This window comes from Pangasianodon hypophthalmus, chromosome 15 (genome assembly GCF_027358585.1).
Source record: "Pangasianodon hypophthalmus isolate fPanHyp1 chromosome 15, fPanHyp1.pri, whole genome shotgun sequence".
Classification (NCBI taxonomy): domain Eukaryota; kingdom Metazoa; phylum Chordata; class Actinopteri; order Siluriformes; family Pangasiidae; genus Pangasianodon; species Pangasianodon hypophthalmus.
In genome coordinates, this window is record NC_069724.1 from 5,895,646 (window position 1) to 5,914,462 (window position 18,817).

The window sequence follows — 18,817 nt, forward strand, 5'->3', positions numbered from 1 at the left end:
GAAGTTAACAGTAACATATTCCAAATGCAAATGCAACAATTGAAATGAATGCTAGACCTTTTATCTGCTTACTTGTAAGTGAAATACTGAGCGATTAACAAGCACCTGGCCAAGGAACAGCTGAGCAGTCAATTGTCCAATTACTTTTGGTCCCATAAAAAAGGGGAAGGGGTTACAATACGAACCATACTGTAACTCCTACACTGTTCGCCTGATTGGGATGTAAATGCCCTCAAAGTAAAGCTGAAAGCTAAACTAAAAATAACTTTCTATTATTAGGCCAATGAAATCAGCTAAATCAGTTGTCTTGACATCTGTGTTGGAGTTAGGGTGGAATATTATGCGATTTGCTCCCTTTTCACTTTTTCGGGATATGCTAGAGCTATAGCTGTGGTTGAGATACATGCAAAAAAGAAATATATTTCAGACAGAATTTCACTATGTGAAAGGCTTTCCCAGGCCACCACACACTTATAAATATTTGTTTTGTTGAAGTGAGCATTAATTAGACTTAGAACTAGAGGTAGACTAGAGATAACTAGAGGATGTGAGTGGTATGCATCACTGGAGCTCATAAGCCTGGTGTTGAGAGAAAGCAGGACCTGGAAGAATCCCTGTTTAAACTCCAAGACTGGTTGGTGAGATGTAAAGGTGTTTGTAACATATCTGTATATATGACCAGTCTGTTGGTTTGACTTTTTCCTTTGGGCAAGGCACTTAACTCCTTGCGCCTCAGCTGGAGCTGCTTCACTGCTCCTAGTCATGGAACTTTTAGGGAGCACAGGATTCTCCTTAACTAAAATGAATAACTGGACTGCTCCCTTGCAAGCGGAGGAAGCTTGCTTATGTTTCTGATGTTTTATTGTTCCACTAACCCTTCTTATCAACACCAGCAGCTGCTCCCTCAGCACTGCAAACTACAAGCAAGCAGGGAGTTTGCAGTTTTAATTGGATCTCACAATAATGATAACTTGGTTGACCTACATTAATGTAGAGTTAACCACAGTGAAAGCAAAAACAGTTTCAGGACATCACTATTGTTAGGATGTGTTATTTGTGCTACAAATTACATTTACAGCTTCACTGCTTTATAGGCTACAATGTTATCGACAAAAGTAAATAAACTGGAAACTGAAACTGAGAATGTGCATCGTGGAAGCTGTAGCCTAATGATGGATGGAGGATGCAACATCTACAGCAGCACCTGGGAGGTTTGTCTGCCATGTTGAATTCCACACTCAGTAGCATCTGAAAACATGTCTGGATCAGCCTTTTTAAGTTGGCATGTCCCACTGATCTGACTCTAAACCAGCTGAGTGGGATTGGATACTGATGTGCAACCCATGGCTCCGAAAGCGCTCTTTCACACAGCTCTGGTCATGTCCGAATTCACTCTACCACATTGTAAGGATTTTATTTCATTTTATTTAGCTCTAAAGGACAACAAAAATAACTGCAGGAGGAATTCCTTCAGGAGCAGGCGGTAGTGTGATTAAACTCACAAGCATTACTCACAGTTCCAAACTGCCTCTGGAAGCAGCATCAGTACAAGAACTATGCATCGGAAGCGTCACAAAATGGGTTTCCATGGCCGAGCTGCTGCACACAAACCTGAGATCACTATGCGAATTGCCAAGCACTGGCTGGAGTGGTGTAGAGTGCTGCCAATGGACTCTGAAGTAGTGAAAATGTGTTTTCTGGAGTGATGAATCACATTTCACTACTTGGCAGTCTGGTGGTTTGGCATATGCCAGGAGAATACTACCTACCGGAATTGCTAGTGCCAACAGTAAAGTTTGGTAGAGGAGAGATAATGGTCTGGGGCTGTTTTCCAGGGTTTGGTGTAGGGTAACGTTAATGCTACAGCATACAAAGATATTTTAGATAATTGTATTCTTCCAACAGTTTGAGGAAGGCCATTTCCTGTTCCAGCATGACTGTGTCCCCTGTGCAGTGGAGGTGGAGTGGAGGCTGTTACAGTCTCCATATTAGTGCCCATGGTTTTGAAATGGGATTTCAACAAACTCATAAAGGTGTGATGGTCAGATGTCCACATACTTTTGGCCATATAGAGTCCACCGTCAGACTGTCAGATAATAATACGTGATTCAACACTCCAGAGAACACGCTTCCACTGCTCCATATTCCAGTGGCAGCGCTTTACACTACTCCAGCCGATACTTAGTATTGTGCATAGTGATCTTAGGCTTGTGCTTGGCCAAGGAAACCGATTACATGAAGCTCCTGACACACAGTGCTGGTGTTGCTTTCAAAGGCAGTCTGAAACTCTGTAGTGAGTAATGCAACAGAGGATAGGTGATTTCTATGTCCTACGCACTTCACTCGGTGGCCACGATCTGTGAGTTTGTGTGGTCTACTGCTTCGTGGTTGAGCTGTTGCTGTTCCTAGACACTTCCATAATAGCACTTACAGTTGACTGGGGCAGATCTAGCAGAGCAGACATCTCACAAACTGACTTGTGGCGAAGGTGGTATCTTATGACAGTGCCACGTTTAGTCTCTCTGAGCTCTTCAGTAAGGCCCATTCTATTGCTGATGTTTGTCTATGGAAACTGCATGGCTATGTGCTTGATTTTATGCAACTGTTAGCAATGGGTGTGGCTGAAACACCTGAACACAATAATTAGGAGAGGTGTCTACATACTTTTGGACATATAGTGTATTTTCAGACTAATAAAGTACATTTAGCCTGCTTTCTTTCCCATTTTTCCACCACCCTGACAAGTCAACAGCTCCCCTAGGCATTGCAACCCCTACGCTACACACAAGCTAACATTAAGCAAATCAATTAGGACATATTGATTAGAATAACATGGAAGACAAATTAAACACTGCAATAGAATACTGTTTGTGTTTGTTTGGTGGATTTTAATTAATTCACATAGCTAGCTATATTTTTCTTGAATCCAGCATCAAATATGTGTTCATGAGATCAGATTGGACTAGCTAGCTACCTAACTCAATCACTAGATATGGCACCAATCTGAAACCCAAGATCAGTATCGAGCTGATTCCAGCCAAAAAAAAAATATTGTGAATTGGATATCAGAGAAAAAAAGAATTGATTTAAAATGATCATGTGAAAAAATGGAAAAGATTGGAATTGGATTTGGAAAAGTTTTTTTTTTTTTACATATAAAATTTTTTACAAACATAAATTTTAATGCCTAGTAGTTTCTAAAGAAAAAAATATCGGATGTATATTGGTATTGCCTGATACTTAGGGTTTTGGTATCTGTGTCACTATATCAGGAAAGCAAACATGGTATCGTGACATCTCTACTAATAACCAACAAGCCAACAAGCTAGCTACATTTACACATGATCTAATAAACAAATTTGGACACGATGAGTACTCAATTAAAGGTAAACTCAATTTATATACATACATATATATATATATATATATATATATATATATATATATATATATATATATATATATATATATATACATATATATATATATCATTAGTTCAGTTCAATAAATGTAAATTAATGAATTTGATTTGAAGTGATTTCCGCCTCTCAGTGTCACGCATCTTACGACAGATTACTCTACAGACGTTTGTTAAAGACATCACCTTGCAGGTACAAGCAGAGAACTCATTTTTTGCCCTCTCCTACTTATACTGACGGTGCTGGAATGGTCTGACATGTTCCAGCTTACTGTACTTTAAGCCCTGTCTACAAGTGACCCTTGAACTCGTATGTGTCCACATTTTCAGAGGAAATGTGAGACAGCAAGTGAGTCATACATAGTGACGTTAATAATTAGAGACAGATGGGAAGATGACTGAACCGAAGTTCTCCCCATGCCCACGACGACATGATGATGATGATCTACTCTTTAACTGTATGTAGCCATGGTGCCGTTTATAATGCTTCACACCTTCTAGCCCTCTCTTTTTCAATAATGTTCGAAATCTTATGAAAAATTAAAAAGCGTTACCACAGCTAGGGCCAAGGAGGATGCTCTTTATGGAGTGCTCATCTCATTAGACACATCTCAATACTCATGCTTCTCTAATTTGTGTCTGAGGCAGATGTATCATTTGATGATTTGTTAGGTGTCTGGCTCCACCGTAAACATTTGTGTCTGGGGTTAGGCACTGAGAGGACTGTGGATCTCTGCAATAGGATGTGCGAGACCTGGGTTCACGCTGTAATTGCAATGCCATGTTGCCATGGTAAGCGGAAAAGGCAGAGGCAGCCTGACAATAGTGACTGAGCTACTGATATCAGAAAGGGCTTTCAGATAAACTAGTGCTTTGATATTAAAAAGAAAACATTTATATGAACACTTGGGGAAATATTTATATGAAAGTTTAACGTTTCTCTCTCCCCTCTCTCTCTCTATTTTATTTTTTAATGAGTTGCAGTGTAAGAGTTCTGCTGAATAAATAAATGAATGTAAATGCGAGTAAGATGAACTGACTGACATTAATACGATTCCTATGAAGAAAATGGTCTTGGCATCAGTGCTTGCTACAGGCTTCGGAAAGATGAGAGAATTACTTTTGCAGAATTACTGACAATTAGCTGTTATAGGCTGATTACTAAAAGTGGTTAGCTTTACATTTCAGTGTAGGCTGGCTAAATTCAACCCATCTGCTATGGAATAATAATAATCCCATGATATTTGGCAGCACATTACTGAGCAGAACATGTGTTTTGCTAATGACATTCGATTAGCAAAGCAAAGCACAAATCCAGATTATGATTGTAACTTTTCTAACTATGTACAGCAGGGTCCACAAGTCAGAGACCACTAGTGAAAATGCTTCTATTTTGTATTCTTTTCCAATTTCATATATTTTTTTATTACAAATTAGATTATCAACAACAACTTGAGTGAAAAGTCGAACCTTAGAAATATTTACATGAATTTCAGAATTTCTTCAGCATTTGGTATGTTGGTATATATATCTTTATCCCACTTATCCTTAGATCAAATTGGATATGTGTTTCCATAGAAGTGATGAGACTCAAAGAAAATCTGACCTTTTGTACAAAGGAATTAATGTAGTCAATATCACAAATTTGCTTACATTTAAATAGTAATGTAGAAATACTACACAATATTGAATATTCAAGATACTGACCACTTCCTTTCTTTGTTTTACATTTTTCAAAATGTTAAAACTTTCTGTTAATTTCCAGGTTTACGTTCCCTGATTTTCAGTGTTGTCTCAGACTTTTAGACCCCACTGTATCTGTCTGCTGTATGTGTTTCTGCTGAACACAAATCCATAACAAATTGTTTTGGACTAAATATAAATAGTTTTATTTTTGATGACAGCTATAACAGCTCTTTTTGTATTGCTTTACTTCTGCTCAGTAGCTCCTTTTCGAAACTACACTCGTACTGCGTCGCAAGATGCTATGGGGAAAAACTCCTTTTTCTCCGATGACTGAAGCCTTTACAATCACACAGTGAAACTGCACGGCCATTGGTTCGTGCCATGCAATAAAGCGAACCAATGGCTCGGCAGCGGAACTGCACGCTTATGTTCTGAGCCATCCAGCATTGTGGGCAAGTGGGCATTGCGCCATAGGATCTCAGATCAGTTCTCCTTCAGCAACGAAGATCTTCTCTCCTCTGAGCTACGAGACTTGAAGCCGCTCGCCGTTGACACGCCTCACTGCAGACAAGAGCTACTCGCCTGCGCCGTCCTGCTGTTCCTGTCGAGCTTCGAGCCGCCTTCAGCGTCCAGCGCAGATACCAGCTCCCAGATACCCCTGCCACCATCCGGCGAGCTAAAAGAGCTAAAAGAGCAAAAAGAGCTAGAAGAGCCTTTTTTCTCTAAAAGAGCAAATGCCGTTGTTCCAAATGCCACGCCATCCCGTCATTGCAGCTCGTGCAGAACCACCCTGCACGCTGACGACGGCTGCTCAGAGTGCGTTTCCTGCCAGACCCCATGCAGAAGCCGCTCTGACGGAGATGGAATGCTCACACTGAGTCTCACCTCTCTGCGCGCTCGGATCACTTTCTTTTCTGAAAGCGACTCCCCCCCTTGCACCCCCCGTTTTCTTCCTCCCAGGGACCTGCGAGGAAAAAACAGCGGGGCAGAGAGGCTCAACGCCCGACTGCGAACGAGCTCACGTCGGCTCAGACCCCTCGTGCTTCGCTCTCGCCGTGCAGAGAGGATTCTCCCGTCCTCTTTGAGCGCCCGGACCAGCGTCCCTCGGCTGATGTAAGCGACTGGGTTTCGTTTCGATCGAGGACGAACTGCTAGATGACATCATGTCTCTAGCAGCGTCAGACGCGGAGGATATTTCAAGCTCTTCCTTCGACCCCACCCCTATGCCGTCTACGGATCCCAGCGTCACCAAGACAGGGATGGACGCCGAGCTCTTCTGCGTCCTCTCTAAAGCAGTGGAAGAGCTAGGATTAGAGTGGTCCACGCCGGAGGAGCCCACTCGGAGCCGTCTGGACGAATGGTTCCTGCCGGGGCGCCGTCAGGCCCCTCGTCAGCGAGCCACGCCTTGTTTTCCAGAGGTCCAGAACGTGCGCTAGCCATACAGCAGCTAGCGGCCTCCTTCAAAATTGAGCCCTTCGCCCCCTCAAAATGTTTCAAAGGATGCTAGGCCTCAAGGCCTCCACATCACCAGTACTACGGTTGGGCCGTACTGGCTGAAACCACAAGTGCCACCCAGTGCGTGGCGTCACGGTTGCCTTTGTATCAGGGTGACCCAGGCCTGCGTAGCAGCTCTGGCCCCCTGGAAGGACCCCCAATGGTTCAAACAGGGCGTAACCATGGGCATTGTTCACAGAAGGAAGGCTGTCTCGACGGATGCTTCCAACACGGGTTGGGGAGCTCTGTGCGAGGGCAAACCAGCCTTCGGCTTCTGGTCGGTCGCAGGAGGTCGGCTACACATCAACTGCCTCAAGATGACGGCAATATGACGAGCCCTTCAGAACTTCTTGCCAGACTTGAAGGGGCACCATGTGCTAGTACGCTCGGACAGCATGACAGTAGTCGCGTATATAAATCGCCAAGACGGGCTCTCCTCGAAACGCTTTTTTGAGATGGTAAAACGCCTCTTGGAGTGGGCACATCTCAATCTGCGGTCGTTAAGGGCAGCACATGTCCCTGGCATGCTGAACCAAGGAGCAGACATGCTATCTCGGAGCAATGTCCCCTCAGAGGAGTGGATGCTCCACCCGCAGATGGTTCAGAAAATCTGGGAGGTCTTTGGCAAGGAAGAGGTCGATCTCTTCGCTTCAAAAGACAATTCTCACTGCCCAATGTATTTTTCGAAGAGCAAGGATGCGTTGGCCCACGAGTGGCCCAACCTCCTCCTGTATGCTTTCCCCCTGATCGCATTGATCCCTCAGGTAATCAGACGAATCAGGGACCACAAACACAGAGTCCTCCTAGTGGCCTCGCTCTGGAGAAACCAACTTTGGTTCTCGGAGCTATCTCAGCTGTTTACGGCAGCCCCGTGGCCCATTCCCCTGAGGCGGGACCTCGTCTCTCAGGCGAACAGGACAATTTGGCACCCCCAACCCGAGTTGTGGGCGTTGCACCTTTAGGCTCTCGACCGGAATCAGTAGATCTCCCTGAAAGTGTCCTAAATACTATATCACAGGCTAGGGCCCCGTCCACGAGATGCCTCTATGCCTTTAAATGGTCGGTCTTCTCTGCCTGGTGCGCAACCTGCGGCGAAAACTCTATTTCCTGCGACATATCAGTGATATTGTCCTTTCTACAAGAGCTGCTGGACAAGCGCCGCTCCCCTTCCATGTTCAAGGTCTATGTGGCAGCTGTAGCAGCTTCCCGTGCTCCTATAGCAGGACAGTCTGTGGGCCGAAACAACCTAGTTGAGGGGTTCCAGGAGGCTTAATCCGCCCTGGCCCCCTACCGTCCCTGCGTGGGACCTACCCATGGTCTTGAGGGCCCTCAAGGGGTCCCCTTTCGTGCTGGCTACAGTCTGTGGACCTAAAAACCCTATCATTAAAAACCGCCCTGCTACTGGCGTTAGCATCGGTCAAACAAGTAGGTGACTTACAGGTGCTCTCATGAGCCCTGCCTGCCTCGAGTTTGAGCCTAATGACTGCAAGATCGTCCTAAAGCTGAGGCATGGTTACGTTCCTAAGGTGCTCTACACCCCGTGTAGAGCGCAGGTTATCACTCTCTCTGCGCTTCCTCCATCAGAGGAAGACCCGGAGTTGAACCTTCTCTGCCCTGTCAGGGCGCTGAGAATTTACATTGAGTGTTCCGCTCCATTCAGGCAGTCTGAACAACTCTTTGTGTGCTTTGGAGGCCGCACCAAAGGGTCTCCGGTCACAAAGCAGAGAATTTCTCGATGGCTAGTTGACACCATTACGCTGGAGTTAGAGCCCATTCCACTCTGGGCGTCGCCTCGTATTGGGCATGGTCTAGCAGGCTGTCAATGGCAGACATTTGTGCGGTGGCCGGCAGGCCTCGCCGTCCATGTTCGCCAGGTTCTATAGCCTGGACTTTCCAGCTTTGCAGGCTCGGATCCTATCTGCCTGAGGGGCACACGCCTGTTTATGACAGACGTCTTCCTTGTGCATTCTTGGCCCTTTCTAAAAAGTGCTGAGGCGACACAGGATTATTTTGGAATGATTATCCTAGGCTGGGCTGACCTCGGTGAGTTCAGCCCTCCTGCCTCCTGCAGGTTTCACGCTTCTTAAACTGGTCCCTTATTGCACAAGGCCGGTTCATGCCAATCGTTCCACTTTCATGGCACGGCGTGATTGTATTGGTTCCCCTTAGCGCCTAGCGACGCAGTATGAGTGTAGTATCGAAAGGGAACGTACTCGGTTACTAACGTAACCTCGGTTCCCTGAGATACAGGAACGAGTACTGCGTTGCAGGCCGTGCCATGACGTTGTACAACTCAGAGTCGTCGCTTGACCTGAGATCCTATGGCGCAATGCCCACTTATATAGCCAGATGGCTCCGACCACTCTGGCGGGCTTACTTGCCATAAGCGCGTGCAGTTCCGCTGCCGAGCCATTGGTTCGCTTTATTGCACTGCACGAACCAATGGCCGTACAGTTTCACTGCGTGATTGTAAAGGCTTCAGACATCGGAGAAAAAGGAGTTTTCCCCATAGCGTCTAGCGACGCAGTACTCATTCCCGTATCTCAGGGAACCGAGGTTACGTTAGTAACCAAATATGTTTCCTTCACTCTTCTGTCACCCACAGATATGTGTGTTGCTCTGGGAAAACCCATCAGATGGTCAAAATATGCCTAAAACTGGCTTCTATTTTCAAACTGCAAAAACTCAAGGGTGCAAGTGGATGTATGTCAGGAAGCCTGGGAAAACCCACCAAATTTCACTGTTTTTATGCCTGTAAAATATTTTACCACCACACCTTTAAGAAATCTTAAATATATTTGATAAAAACAATATGAAAATGTTTTTATTTACTTTTGAAATGTGTCTAGGCTAACTTCCTAAAAATATTAAGTTGTAAGCCAAGAGGGCAAAACTCCCGAAAGGGGAGCACTCCTGAAATCTAGCCGTGGAGGAGTGTGACGAGGAGGAGGCAGGGGCCAGGCTGTGAGGATGCACACCTGGCACGGAGTTGTGTAATCAGTGGGATAGAGTAATAAAGGAGACACTGGAAACGCCTGAGAGAAAGATGCACTCATGTTTTATGTATGTGCTACATTTGTTTCCCACCTCCTCCTTGCCCATCCAGGAAGATTTTTTCCAGTTGTGTAGGGAGCCAGTTTAAAAAAGCAATGCAATGGTTAAAAAATGTATAGTCCCAGTGGGGTGATGGGGCTCGCTATGGGGTGGAGGATGTATTAAAAACAGTATATTTTTGATATATCTGAAAATCGTTTGCACAAGGAAAAACTGTTGTGCACATATATACAGGGTTTTACAGTAGCCAAAGTACAGTAACCTGCTGCTTTAGTTTGTGGTGGCATCAGTAATAAATATAAACTGATGTTATCTATATACTTGTCTAATGTTAGCTAAGTCAAACATGCATTAATAAATTTTATTTCATATTAATGTACTCATTAATATGAAATTAAAAATAAAAATATTAAAATAAAAACATTCTCCATTTTCCTTGACAGAAAGCTAGGGCTCATCTTTTAAGAGGGAAAATTGAAAGAGATTACTAATGTAAGATGGGAGGAAGGGGGAGGGGCTTCCAGTTTGTCACTTTATATTGGAGAGTTCAGAATTCCTGGGCAAATCATTCCAGATGGGAAATGCTCTTTTGTGTATTTCTCAGTGATAACTCATAGTAGCGTACTCTGATGTTAAAATGTGGAGTACCTACACAAAACCTGTAAAACGTGTAGAGGTCTGAAAACCTTGCTAGCTAAGTGTTATTTCCTTACATAATGAATGTCATACATTGATCAAGTTGTTGAGTAGGTAGGTGATATAGAGCAACAGACTTAAACCTAATAAATTCAGTTTGTATTCAGATATCGGATGTTAAAAATGTCTGTGATGCTCCTGTGACGCAGTCAGAATTGAATCTTTAAAAGCAATTTTATGCCTTTTCACTTTTAAAATGATATTTTACTTGTGGTTAAGATACATACAAAAGAGAAACATATTTCGTAGAAAAGGTTAAACATTTTACCATATGAAGGGATTTCCCAGGACACCACATATATTTGCTGACTTACTGAGCAACCTGCAAATCCCAGCAATACAGCAATCCATGAAAATAACACCGGCTTCCTTTTTTTAAGTCAAAGAAATCTCACACTGGAAAAAATGAAAAGAAAAAGCCAGTGTTTCTCTCACATTCTGATCAATCTAGCAGCTTTTGATCTGGCAGCTCAGTCAGGGAGCAGGTTGAGAAAAATGAGTCGGTTCCTTCAGCGGGCTAAAGTGGTTCCAGCCTGTATTATGTTTGCTTTTCCCCTTTGTCTTCTGCAATAGAACTTGTCTTCTGCGAGACCAACACTGTGTTTTCTGCTCAAAAGCCCAGCAGCACAGCTACCATGGTGGGAAGCTGCTCATGTACTCGGTTTTGATTTTCCTTTTTTTAGGGGGTTGACATTTTAAAAAAGCATTTCATCCTTTGTTTTTTTTGACCTCTAATTGTATAATGTCAGTTTATTCCTGAGTCCATGCTGGTCAGCAGTGAAGAGCACTTCAATGTGAGCAATGTGAATGATCAACAATTTTAGTGAACAGTTTCCTGCTTCTCCATCTTCTTCTTAGTTTTTTCATGTTTAATGTCACATCTTTTACTCAAGAATTGATGCTCTAATTTTCTTAATATGGTCACATTGCCATGGCTGATTACAGAGCTCCAGGTGCTGCCATTTCTTTTGGTTTTATAAATACACAAAATAGAAAAGCTCTTAAAGATTTGCTCTGTTCTGGGGTAATGGTAACATTTGAACAAGTTACGTATTTTGTTATAGTGGCATTGTTGCTAGATTTGGTGAATTTATTTCAAGAAAGCGATTGACCTGCACTTGATACAGCTCTCCAGCTAACATTCCCAACTAATCATGGATCAGAGTTGTTTCCCAATGTCCAATCACTGGGCACTATTTTTTCACAACATCCAATCACTGATCAGCATTGTTTGTACAATGCATTTCTTTGTTTTTCATTTTTAAAATCTCTTCTTGGCTATAGTTACAAATTAAAGCATAACACATACCAAACAAAAATAATCCACTCTGGCATGCTAATGGAATCACACCACCCAGCATGGATGATTTTTGTAAAAAAGCATGGCCCAATGTGTGTTATTCCATTTATACCACAGCGAATTGCCAGTAATTACAAATTTTCATTTATTACTGATTGAAACATTGTGCTTTTTATCCATTTAATGTTATGCAACATCCACAAGACAGCTTATTTCCTGTTATCATGTACATTATAGTGACTATATACAGTGAGTCCCTCACAAAACGCAAATTGTCATGTTACCAAGAAATCAGGATGCGTAAACTCCTCTGTCCTTAAGACTTTGCTGTGTTGGAAAACTTACTGACTATTACAAAACTCTGACACCGGAGACTCCTTCCAGAAATCTCCTAAAAGAAAACTTCCCTGTATAAATGATATGTTTTTCTTTGTTAAATACCAACAGTTTTTTTAATCCGTTTATTATTAGGGGTAAATTAGGTGGAGTAATGAGCTGTTACTATGGAAACAATAATGTATTAGAACAAGTGCATTAATATAAACATTTCATTTATGGGATAGCTGTCAGCTGGTTTTGAGAATTCAACAGCGCTTAAGTATAAAAGCGAGTTATTCCATCTCTAACAGCTGCTTTTGTGTCCTACCTGAGTACGGCTGATTCTTCTGTCTGCGGTTTTTATAGAAATGATAGTATTTTGTAAATATGCAAACAGTTTGTGTGTAGTGACACGACTACATGACTAATATATTTATAAGAAATATGTTATTATCTATTATTTTCCATTCTGATAAACCTCTATGCGGAAAATCTACCTTCTTCATGTACCACGTTCTGATATGCAAACGATCATGATAAAAATCAATGAATATGCAAATATGACATCATCTGCTCACTTTTGGTGGTGACTTTTTTTTTTGTGCATGCATTAGCTACTTTCCCCTGACAAGAGGTGGCAACACTGATCCCGTTTTAGATTTTTTCTCATAAAATGCCCAATATATATAGAACGAAATGGTGTCAATTTAATCCTATCACAAGCAGTGTGTGGCATTGAAGCACCTGGTTGAGACTTGCATCAGTTTTTCACAATTTCCTGATAAATCCATGATTTTTCAGTCCAAAAAAGGAAAAAATTATATATTGGTTCATAGCTGAATATGACAATAAGGTGGTTTTTTTCTAACCTAAAGAAAGAAAACTCTTTTTTTTTTTTTTTTTTTTTTTTTTTTTTTACATGAACCGAGACACATTTCTAAACATCATTTATCATGCTAATGAAGACACATGCACATGTGAGTGTTATGAGCCAGTCGTTGCTAATTATGTCATTCTGAAACCCAGCTTATCTCACCTAGGCCTGTAATCACCACGACTAATGAAGATTGACAAGTCAGTTAGCGGCAATGGAATCAAGTTGCATTCAATTATTGCATTAGACAGGGAAGCTGCTCGATCTAAATTTGCTCGGTGTGGCATGCTGAAGTGTTTTGATGCCATTTTGCTAACCCTGACTCTTTTGGGTCTATATTCATTGCAAATCTGAAAACTTGGCGAAATATTGTAGTGAGGTGAATGTTCCGTGAAATCATGGGAAAATATGCATAATATCGTGTTATTGCCCCACCCTGTGAAAAAAAAAAGAAAATGAAACAAAATGGTACCCGAAAATATTATTATAAAAAAGCAACCATAAATATTGCATTTGAAAACCACAGATTGTAAAAAATATATACATTTTATAACAGTCAAATTTGAGCAGAACTTGAACACATGATATAGCTAGAAGATCTAGGAAAGCCAAACAGCTAGAATGCCCCCAGAGCGTGGGCCCTGTGCATTCTGTGGGCAGTGAGAGACTGACTGAAGCACAGCAGGACCCAACCAGCGTGAGAGGGAGATCAGAAGAGTTTTACCTGCAGCTGCAGTGGCCTTCAGTGGAGCAGGTCCTGGGGCTGGGCCAGTGGACAGGACAAGGGTGAGGCGCACATGAAGGACACACAGACACACACAGTAGAGAATGAGAGGACACCGAACCAGCGGGATAGGGACGAGAGAAGGAAGGGAAGAGGGGGGTGGGGGGGAGAACAAGGCAAAAAGCAAAAAGGTTATTTTTTTTTTTTGGAAAGTGGAGGGGAATGAGTTAAGAAAGCAAAGCGACAGAGAAGGAAAAAAAAGAAAAGAGAAGGGGACAGGGGCCCATACCTTGGCTCTTTAACATCAGGTGCGCCAGACCTTGAGGGAAAGAACAGAAAAAAAGGGAGAAAAGGGAAAAAAGAGGGTCATAAAAAAGGCACGGGAAAAAAAAAACAAAAGCATTGTCACAACGTTTGGCTGCAGTTTGTGACAGACATCCCGAGGCGGACATGGATGCCGAATCAAAAACCGAAAAAAATAACTGAGGAGGGAGGTTAAAAAATAAAAAAAAACGAACACACACTTCATCAGGGTAAGGGAGTAAGAGGTGTGAGGAGGGGTGGAAAGGAAAAAAGCATTTCATTCGGCGCAAGCACCCGAGGGCACTTGCTCACATAAATGCTTTTTTTCCTAATGGAGCACATATTTAGTGTTTGGCAGACAGCATTCCTTAGTTCATACATTTTTATTCTATAGCAGAGGCAACCATAAATACTGCATTTGAGCCACAGATTCATTAAAAAATAGAAAAGGAGAGAGGGAGAGAGAGAGAGAGAGAGAGAGAGTGAGATCAAAAAATCAGAGGGGAGTATCTCATAAAAAGCAGCTGAGACAGAGATAAATCCCTCTCCACCCACCCAGCCTGAGGGAAGTCGGGTAGCAGGGCACACTAGATAACCTGCCCAGACTAACCGGAACTCCTCACCAACACGCAGAAAAATAAATGCCTGGCAGTTGATTCAGTGCTGTAATAATGTCAGCTTCTTGGCAGCTCTATACCCATCAATTACCCGACCAAAAAAAGCATGAGCCATTATCCGAGAGCGTGCATTCTATAATCATCGCACTGTTGTTGTTTCCTGGGATTAATGTGACATTGAACAGGACGAAAATACTCCATGCAAATGCGCATCCGGAGGAATTGTAAGACTAGCCCATACACGAGGTCAGTGTTGAAGAGGGTCAGAGAAAAATGAATGCCGCAATGATTCCAAACCAACAAGGGCATGCTGTAGAGCTAACATCCATCATCTAACCTGTTATTGTATATAAAGGAATGATCACAAAGTGAAAAAGACAGCACAAAATACAAAAAGTATCTTTAAAAACATGATCTAAATATATAAAATATTAGAAATCTCAGCCTGCAGTGGCCTATTTGAGCTTTCTGAATTCTCTTGAACCTTTGATACAGAACAGTAAGCACCATTTCCTGTTTCAACTACAGGAAATGACTGACAGTCCGACTGTTAACACATGTAATTATAGATGAAAAATTGTAAGTATGTCTCCAAAGCTACATTAGCAACCAGCCCTCAGGGTCCAACCACTTTTTTTTTTCTGCAAGTTCAGCCAACATTGCATTTATGTCACAGCATGTCCTATTTATCCTTATTATTATTATTTTTTTTTTCAAAAAATTTTTTTTTTTCAACATGATTCACTGAAGATGTCTTTAATATTTGGTCAAATTCAGACAGCTTCAATAAAATACTGCCTATTCATCCAAAGCAGTTGTGTCCTATGACACCATTATTATTTCTCTATTTTAAACCGAACATGAGACTTTTTTAATTTCAGCAAATTGTCCCCAAGAGGCCATTCAAACTAAATTAAGCATTCTTCCTTTCAAATTTGACCATAATCATTTCACCCTTGAATGAGCTTTAGATATTTGAGCCAGACAAACCCCGCCCACACTGATTGATACATTTAAATTAACATTTTACTCTCCAGATATGTAACACTTGGTTGTACATTTTATAAATATCTTACTCAAGTTCCATGATAAGCCAATGTGAGACCTGTCAGGTGATGGCTAAACTGATGGCAGCCAAAATCAAAACAAGAAAAAAAGGAGAGCAAAAACAATATTCAGTGCTTGGACCCCTATTAAACATTAAAAATATATCAGCCTTTTAACTAGTATTTCATTAAAATTTTATTTAATAGAAGTATTAACCATCCCAGTTAACTTCAGCAGCACTAAAGAGCATTGTAAAATAAGGTGATTTATAAAGACTGTGGGTTTTTACTTTCAACTTAAAGTGTGTTTTGAAAGAAACCCTTTCTAAATGCCCTGTAGGAGCGTAATGAAGTGGCTGAGGTTAAAACCATGGCCTAGCACTTTCTCTACATTCCATGATTATGAAGTGAAGTGACGTGTAACCAAGGATGGTGACCCATACTCTGAATTTATGCTCTGCATTTAACCCATCCAAGTGTGCACACACACAGTAGTGAACACACACCCAGAGCAGTGGGCAGCCTTTTTCTGGTGCCTTGCTCAAGGGTCTCACCTCAGTCGTGGTATTGAGGGTGGGAGAGAGCGCTGGTCATTCACTCCCCCACCTTCAATCCCTCCCGGACCTGAGACTCGAACCCACAACCATTAGGTTCCAAGTCCAAGACTCTAACCATTAGGCCACAACTGCTCCCATTTATATGATTATTCACAGTAATCATATAAAACCCAGCTTACATCTCATTAACCAAAAGTTCTTTTCCCTATGGTGAATCATACTGCATTCAAGATGAAGTTAAATTAAAAAGAGAATAGTCTCTGGAATCCACCAGCACGTTCTCAGGGCCACTAGGCGAGAAAAAAAAAAAATCCAGAATTAGACTGACCAGCATGGATGCGAGCCTTCATTATGTATGCATTCAATTTTAGCAGAGGGAGTGGGTGTGATTACGGTGCAGAGGTTCTGCATCATTGTCCTCACTCGCTTGACGCTGAGTGAGAGATTCCTCGAAAAAAATTCCCCAAGGTCCCATCAGCCATGATGCCACTTTCATTCCGTCGCAAATAAAGCTCACTATTAAAGAGATAACTGAGCTGAAGAACAGATAATAGTGAAAGGTGGCAGTGTACTCAACTCCATTAAAATAACAAAGGGGTGCTTGTTGGAAGACTGAAACCTAAACGTTTGTTTTTGTCAATAGCCTGCAATTTTCACAGTGTGGGACATAAACGAGTAGAGAAGATATAGTTGTTTTCCCAACTGATTAGTAAACTTTTATTGTAAAAGAAGCACATTAGCAAAGAAATCTGTGCTTTGGTAAAATGATCGGGGGTGGAACTACCTCGGTGCAGCTCAGGAGGTCCTGGGCACTAAAGTCACTGTGTAGCTAATTGTTGACTCTGAACTGTGGAAATGTGGTTAATGGCACTATCCATCAGTTCAGTTATGCCATTTAACCACTCATGCTCATCCTTCCACCTTTCAGAAGTAGACAATTAATGCCAAATAAATCTACTTCCTGGTTACAATTTACTTTTCAGTTATACCTAACACATTATACCCAACTATGATTTAGTGCATTATTTTGTGCTAATGTTTTGGAATTTGAAAGCTAACCCATGGTGTTCCTGATTTTGTACAAATCTGATGGGTCTGAGAAACATGCATTATATCTGTCTCATTTACCTAGGACCAGAGGTACCCTTTCCTGAATACTAACTGCTTTTTCATCACCCATCAAATACTTCCTGTTTACAGGCCATAGAAAGCCAGTTCAACCATTCAGTCAGTGTGAATTCTTGCCAACTTTCATTTGCCTTGTATTCTGTGATTGCTATTTTTGTTTTCACCTTTGCCTAGTTGACTGACTATTATTTGGATTTGCCCTTTGTTTGGTCTATTTGTGTATTTCTGTGTTTGACAATTGCTGTTGTTTTGACTCTGATTTTGGACTGTGTCTTGGTTTTTGTAAATAAACCTCCTGCATGGGCTCCTGAGTGGTAGAACAGAAAAGCATTCACTCTATCGACAGAAATTCACGAGTTCAAATCCCAATAATGCCACAGCCATTCATGTCCGGAAGTCTAGAGAGCAACACTAGCCATGCTCACTGGATGGCATTACTCTCTCTCCCCTGTCTATTACAGTGACATCAGCCAGTGATAGGCATTTGTGAGCTCATGTATGTGGCAGAGGGCAGATAGCGCTTTCCTCTGAGTGTGTTAAGCTGCGTTTGGCTGGCTTCACGTGTCTCAGAAGTAGCAAGTGTTTGCCCTCACCCTCCCCGGTTGTAGTTGTCGCATAATAGGGGAGAGCCGCCGGGATCGGAATTAGCAAATGACCAAAGTGGGGTGAAGCTGACAGAATAAACCCTCCTGCACATGGATTCTCACACATCTCCTCTGTCCTGTCCATTAAAACATCCAATAGGATACATCTATCAAAGGATACATTACATCCAATAGGATAGGTCTAATTTCATCAGGTGATTTAGAGAACACTAATGGTCAGAAGTTATTAGTTTTGAGTAAAATCAAGGCAAAGCTTCAATAAATGGATCAATCGTTTTACACCTGGTCCTTCTGGTACCTCGTCTCTTTCCTTGACAGTGATCTCTGAGTGTTATGTGGTAAATTATTATAACTATTTTAGCAAAACCTAATAGTGTGGGACATTCAATGCACCTACTAATTAGCTATCTAACAGCTCAGATTTATTACATATTGATCTGTTTTAAATGGCACTATTTGCGAGTCCCACAATGCATGTTCCTGACTAATATTATAGCAATATCATTTGCATATGCTAATGATTTTAGGTGGCCTAATATTTTGGTAAAAAATTGTGTTCTTCAAGATAAGCTGGTTTGAGCCAAATTATTTGGTACATGGTAGATGTGATGTGATGTAGTTATGCCATAACTACATGAAGGTCACAGTGTTCCAGTGCCAAGATAGGCTATGTGATTGACTTGTTCAGTAGCCATGCTTGTTTTCTTGCTTGTGTAGAAGTATATACATAGTTCTACTTTATTTGGAAAGGCAACGTGACTAGGATCCAAATGTAGTGATTGCATTATAATCATGTAGCGCCACTGAACGTGATTCTAATATCCATCTTTATGGCAAACTCTGGATTTCAAAAAATACAAAAATTAATCAGCTCTAGTAAGAGATTGATACTGACATTACACTGGAATGTCACTGACAGACCATCTAGAGCTCATATGCACATTTCAGCTTAGCGGCACTGATCTAGCTTGATCTGCCAAACACCCTCTCTACGGCA

At 41.8% G+C, this 18,817-nt stretch overlaps 1 protein-coding gene across 14 annotated transcripts in view; it reads right to left on the reverse strand.

The window, feature by feature from the left end:
* The window catches only part of nrxn2a (neurexin 2a), a 342,233-nt gene that overhangs the window by 235,943 nt on the left and 87,473 nt on the right, over nucleotides 1-18,817 (reverse strand). For 10 of the 14 annotated variants that reach the window (XM_034311202.2, XM_034311203.2, XM_034311215.2 and 7 more), the window contains 2 exons: nucleotides 13,854-13,883; nucleotides 13,565-13,603 (listed from right to left, as the gene is read on the reverse strand). The exons of 2 other annotated variants lie outside the window; for them this stretch is intronic. In XM_034311202.2, coding sequence (XP_034167093.2) covers nucleotides 13,565-13,603; nucleotides 13,854-13,883 — 69 coding nt within the window. The remainder of the gene's footprint in view (nucleotides 1-13,564; nucleotides 13,604-13,853; nucleotides 13,884-18,817) is intronic. 2 more of the 14 variants (XM_053240211.1, XM_034311204.2) reach the window with 1 other exon arrangement.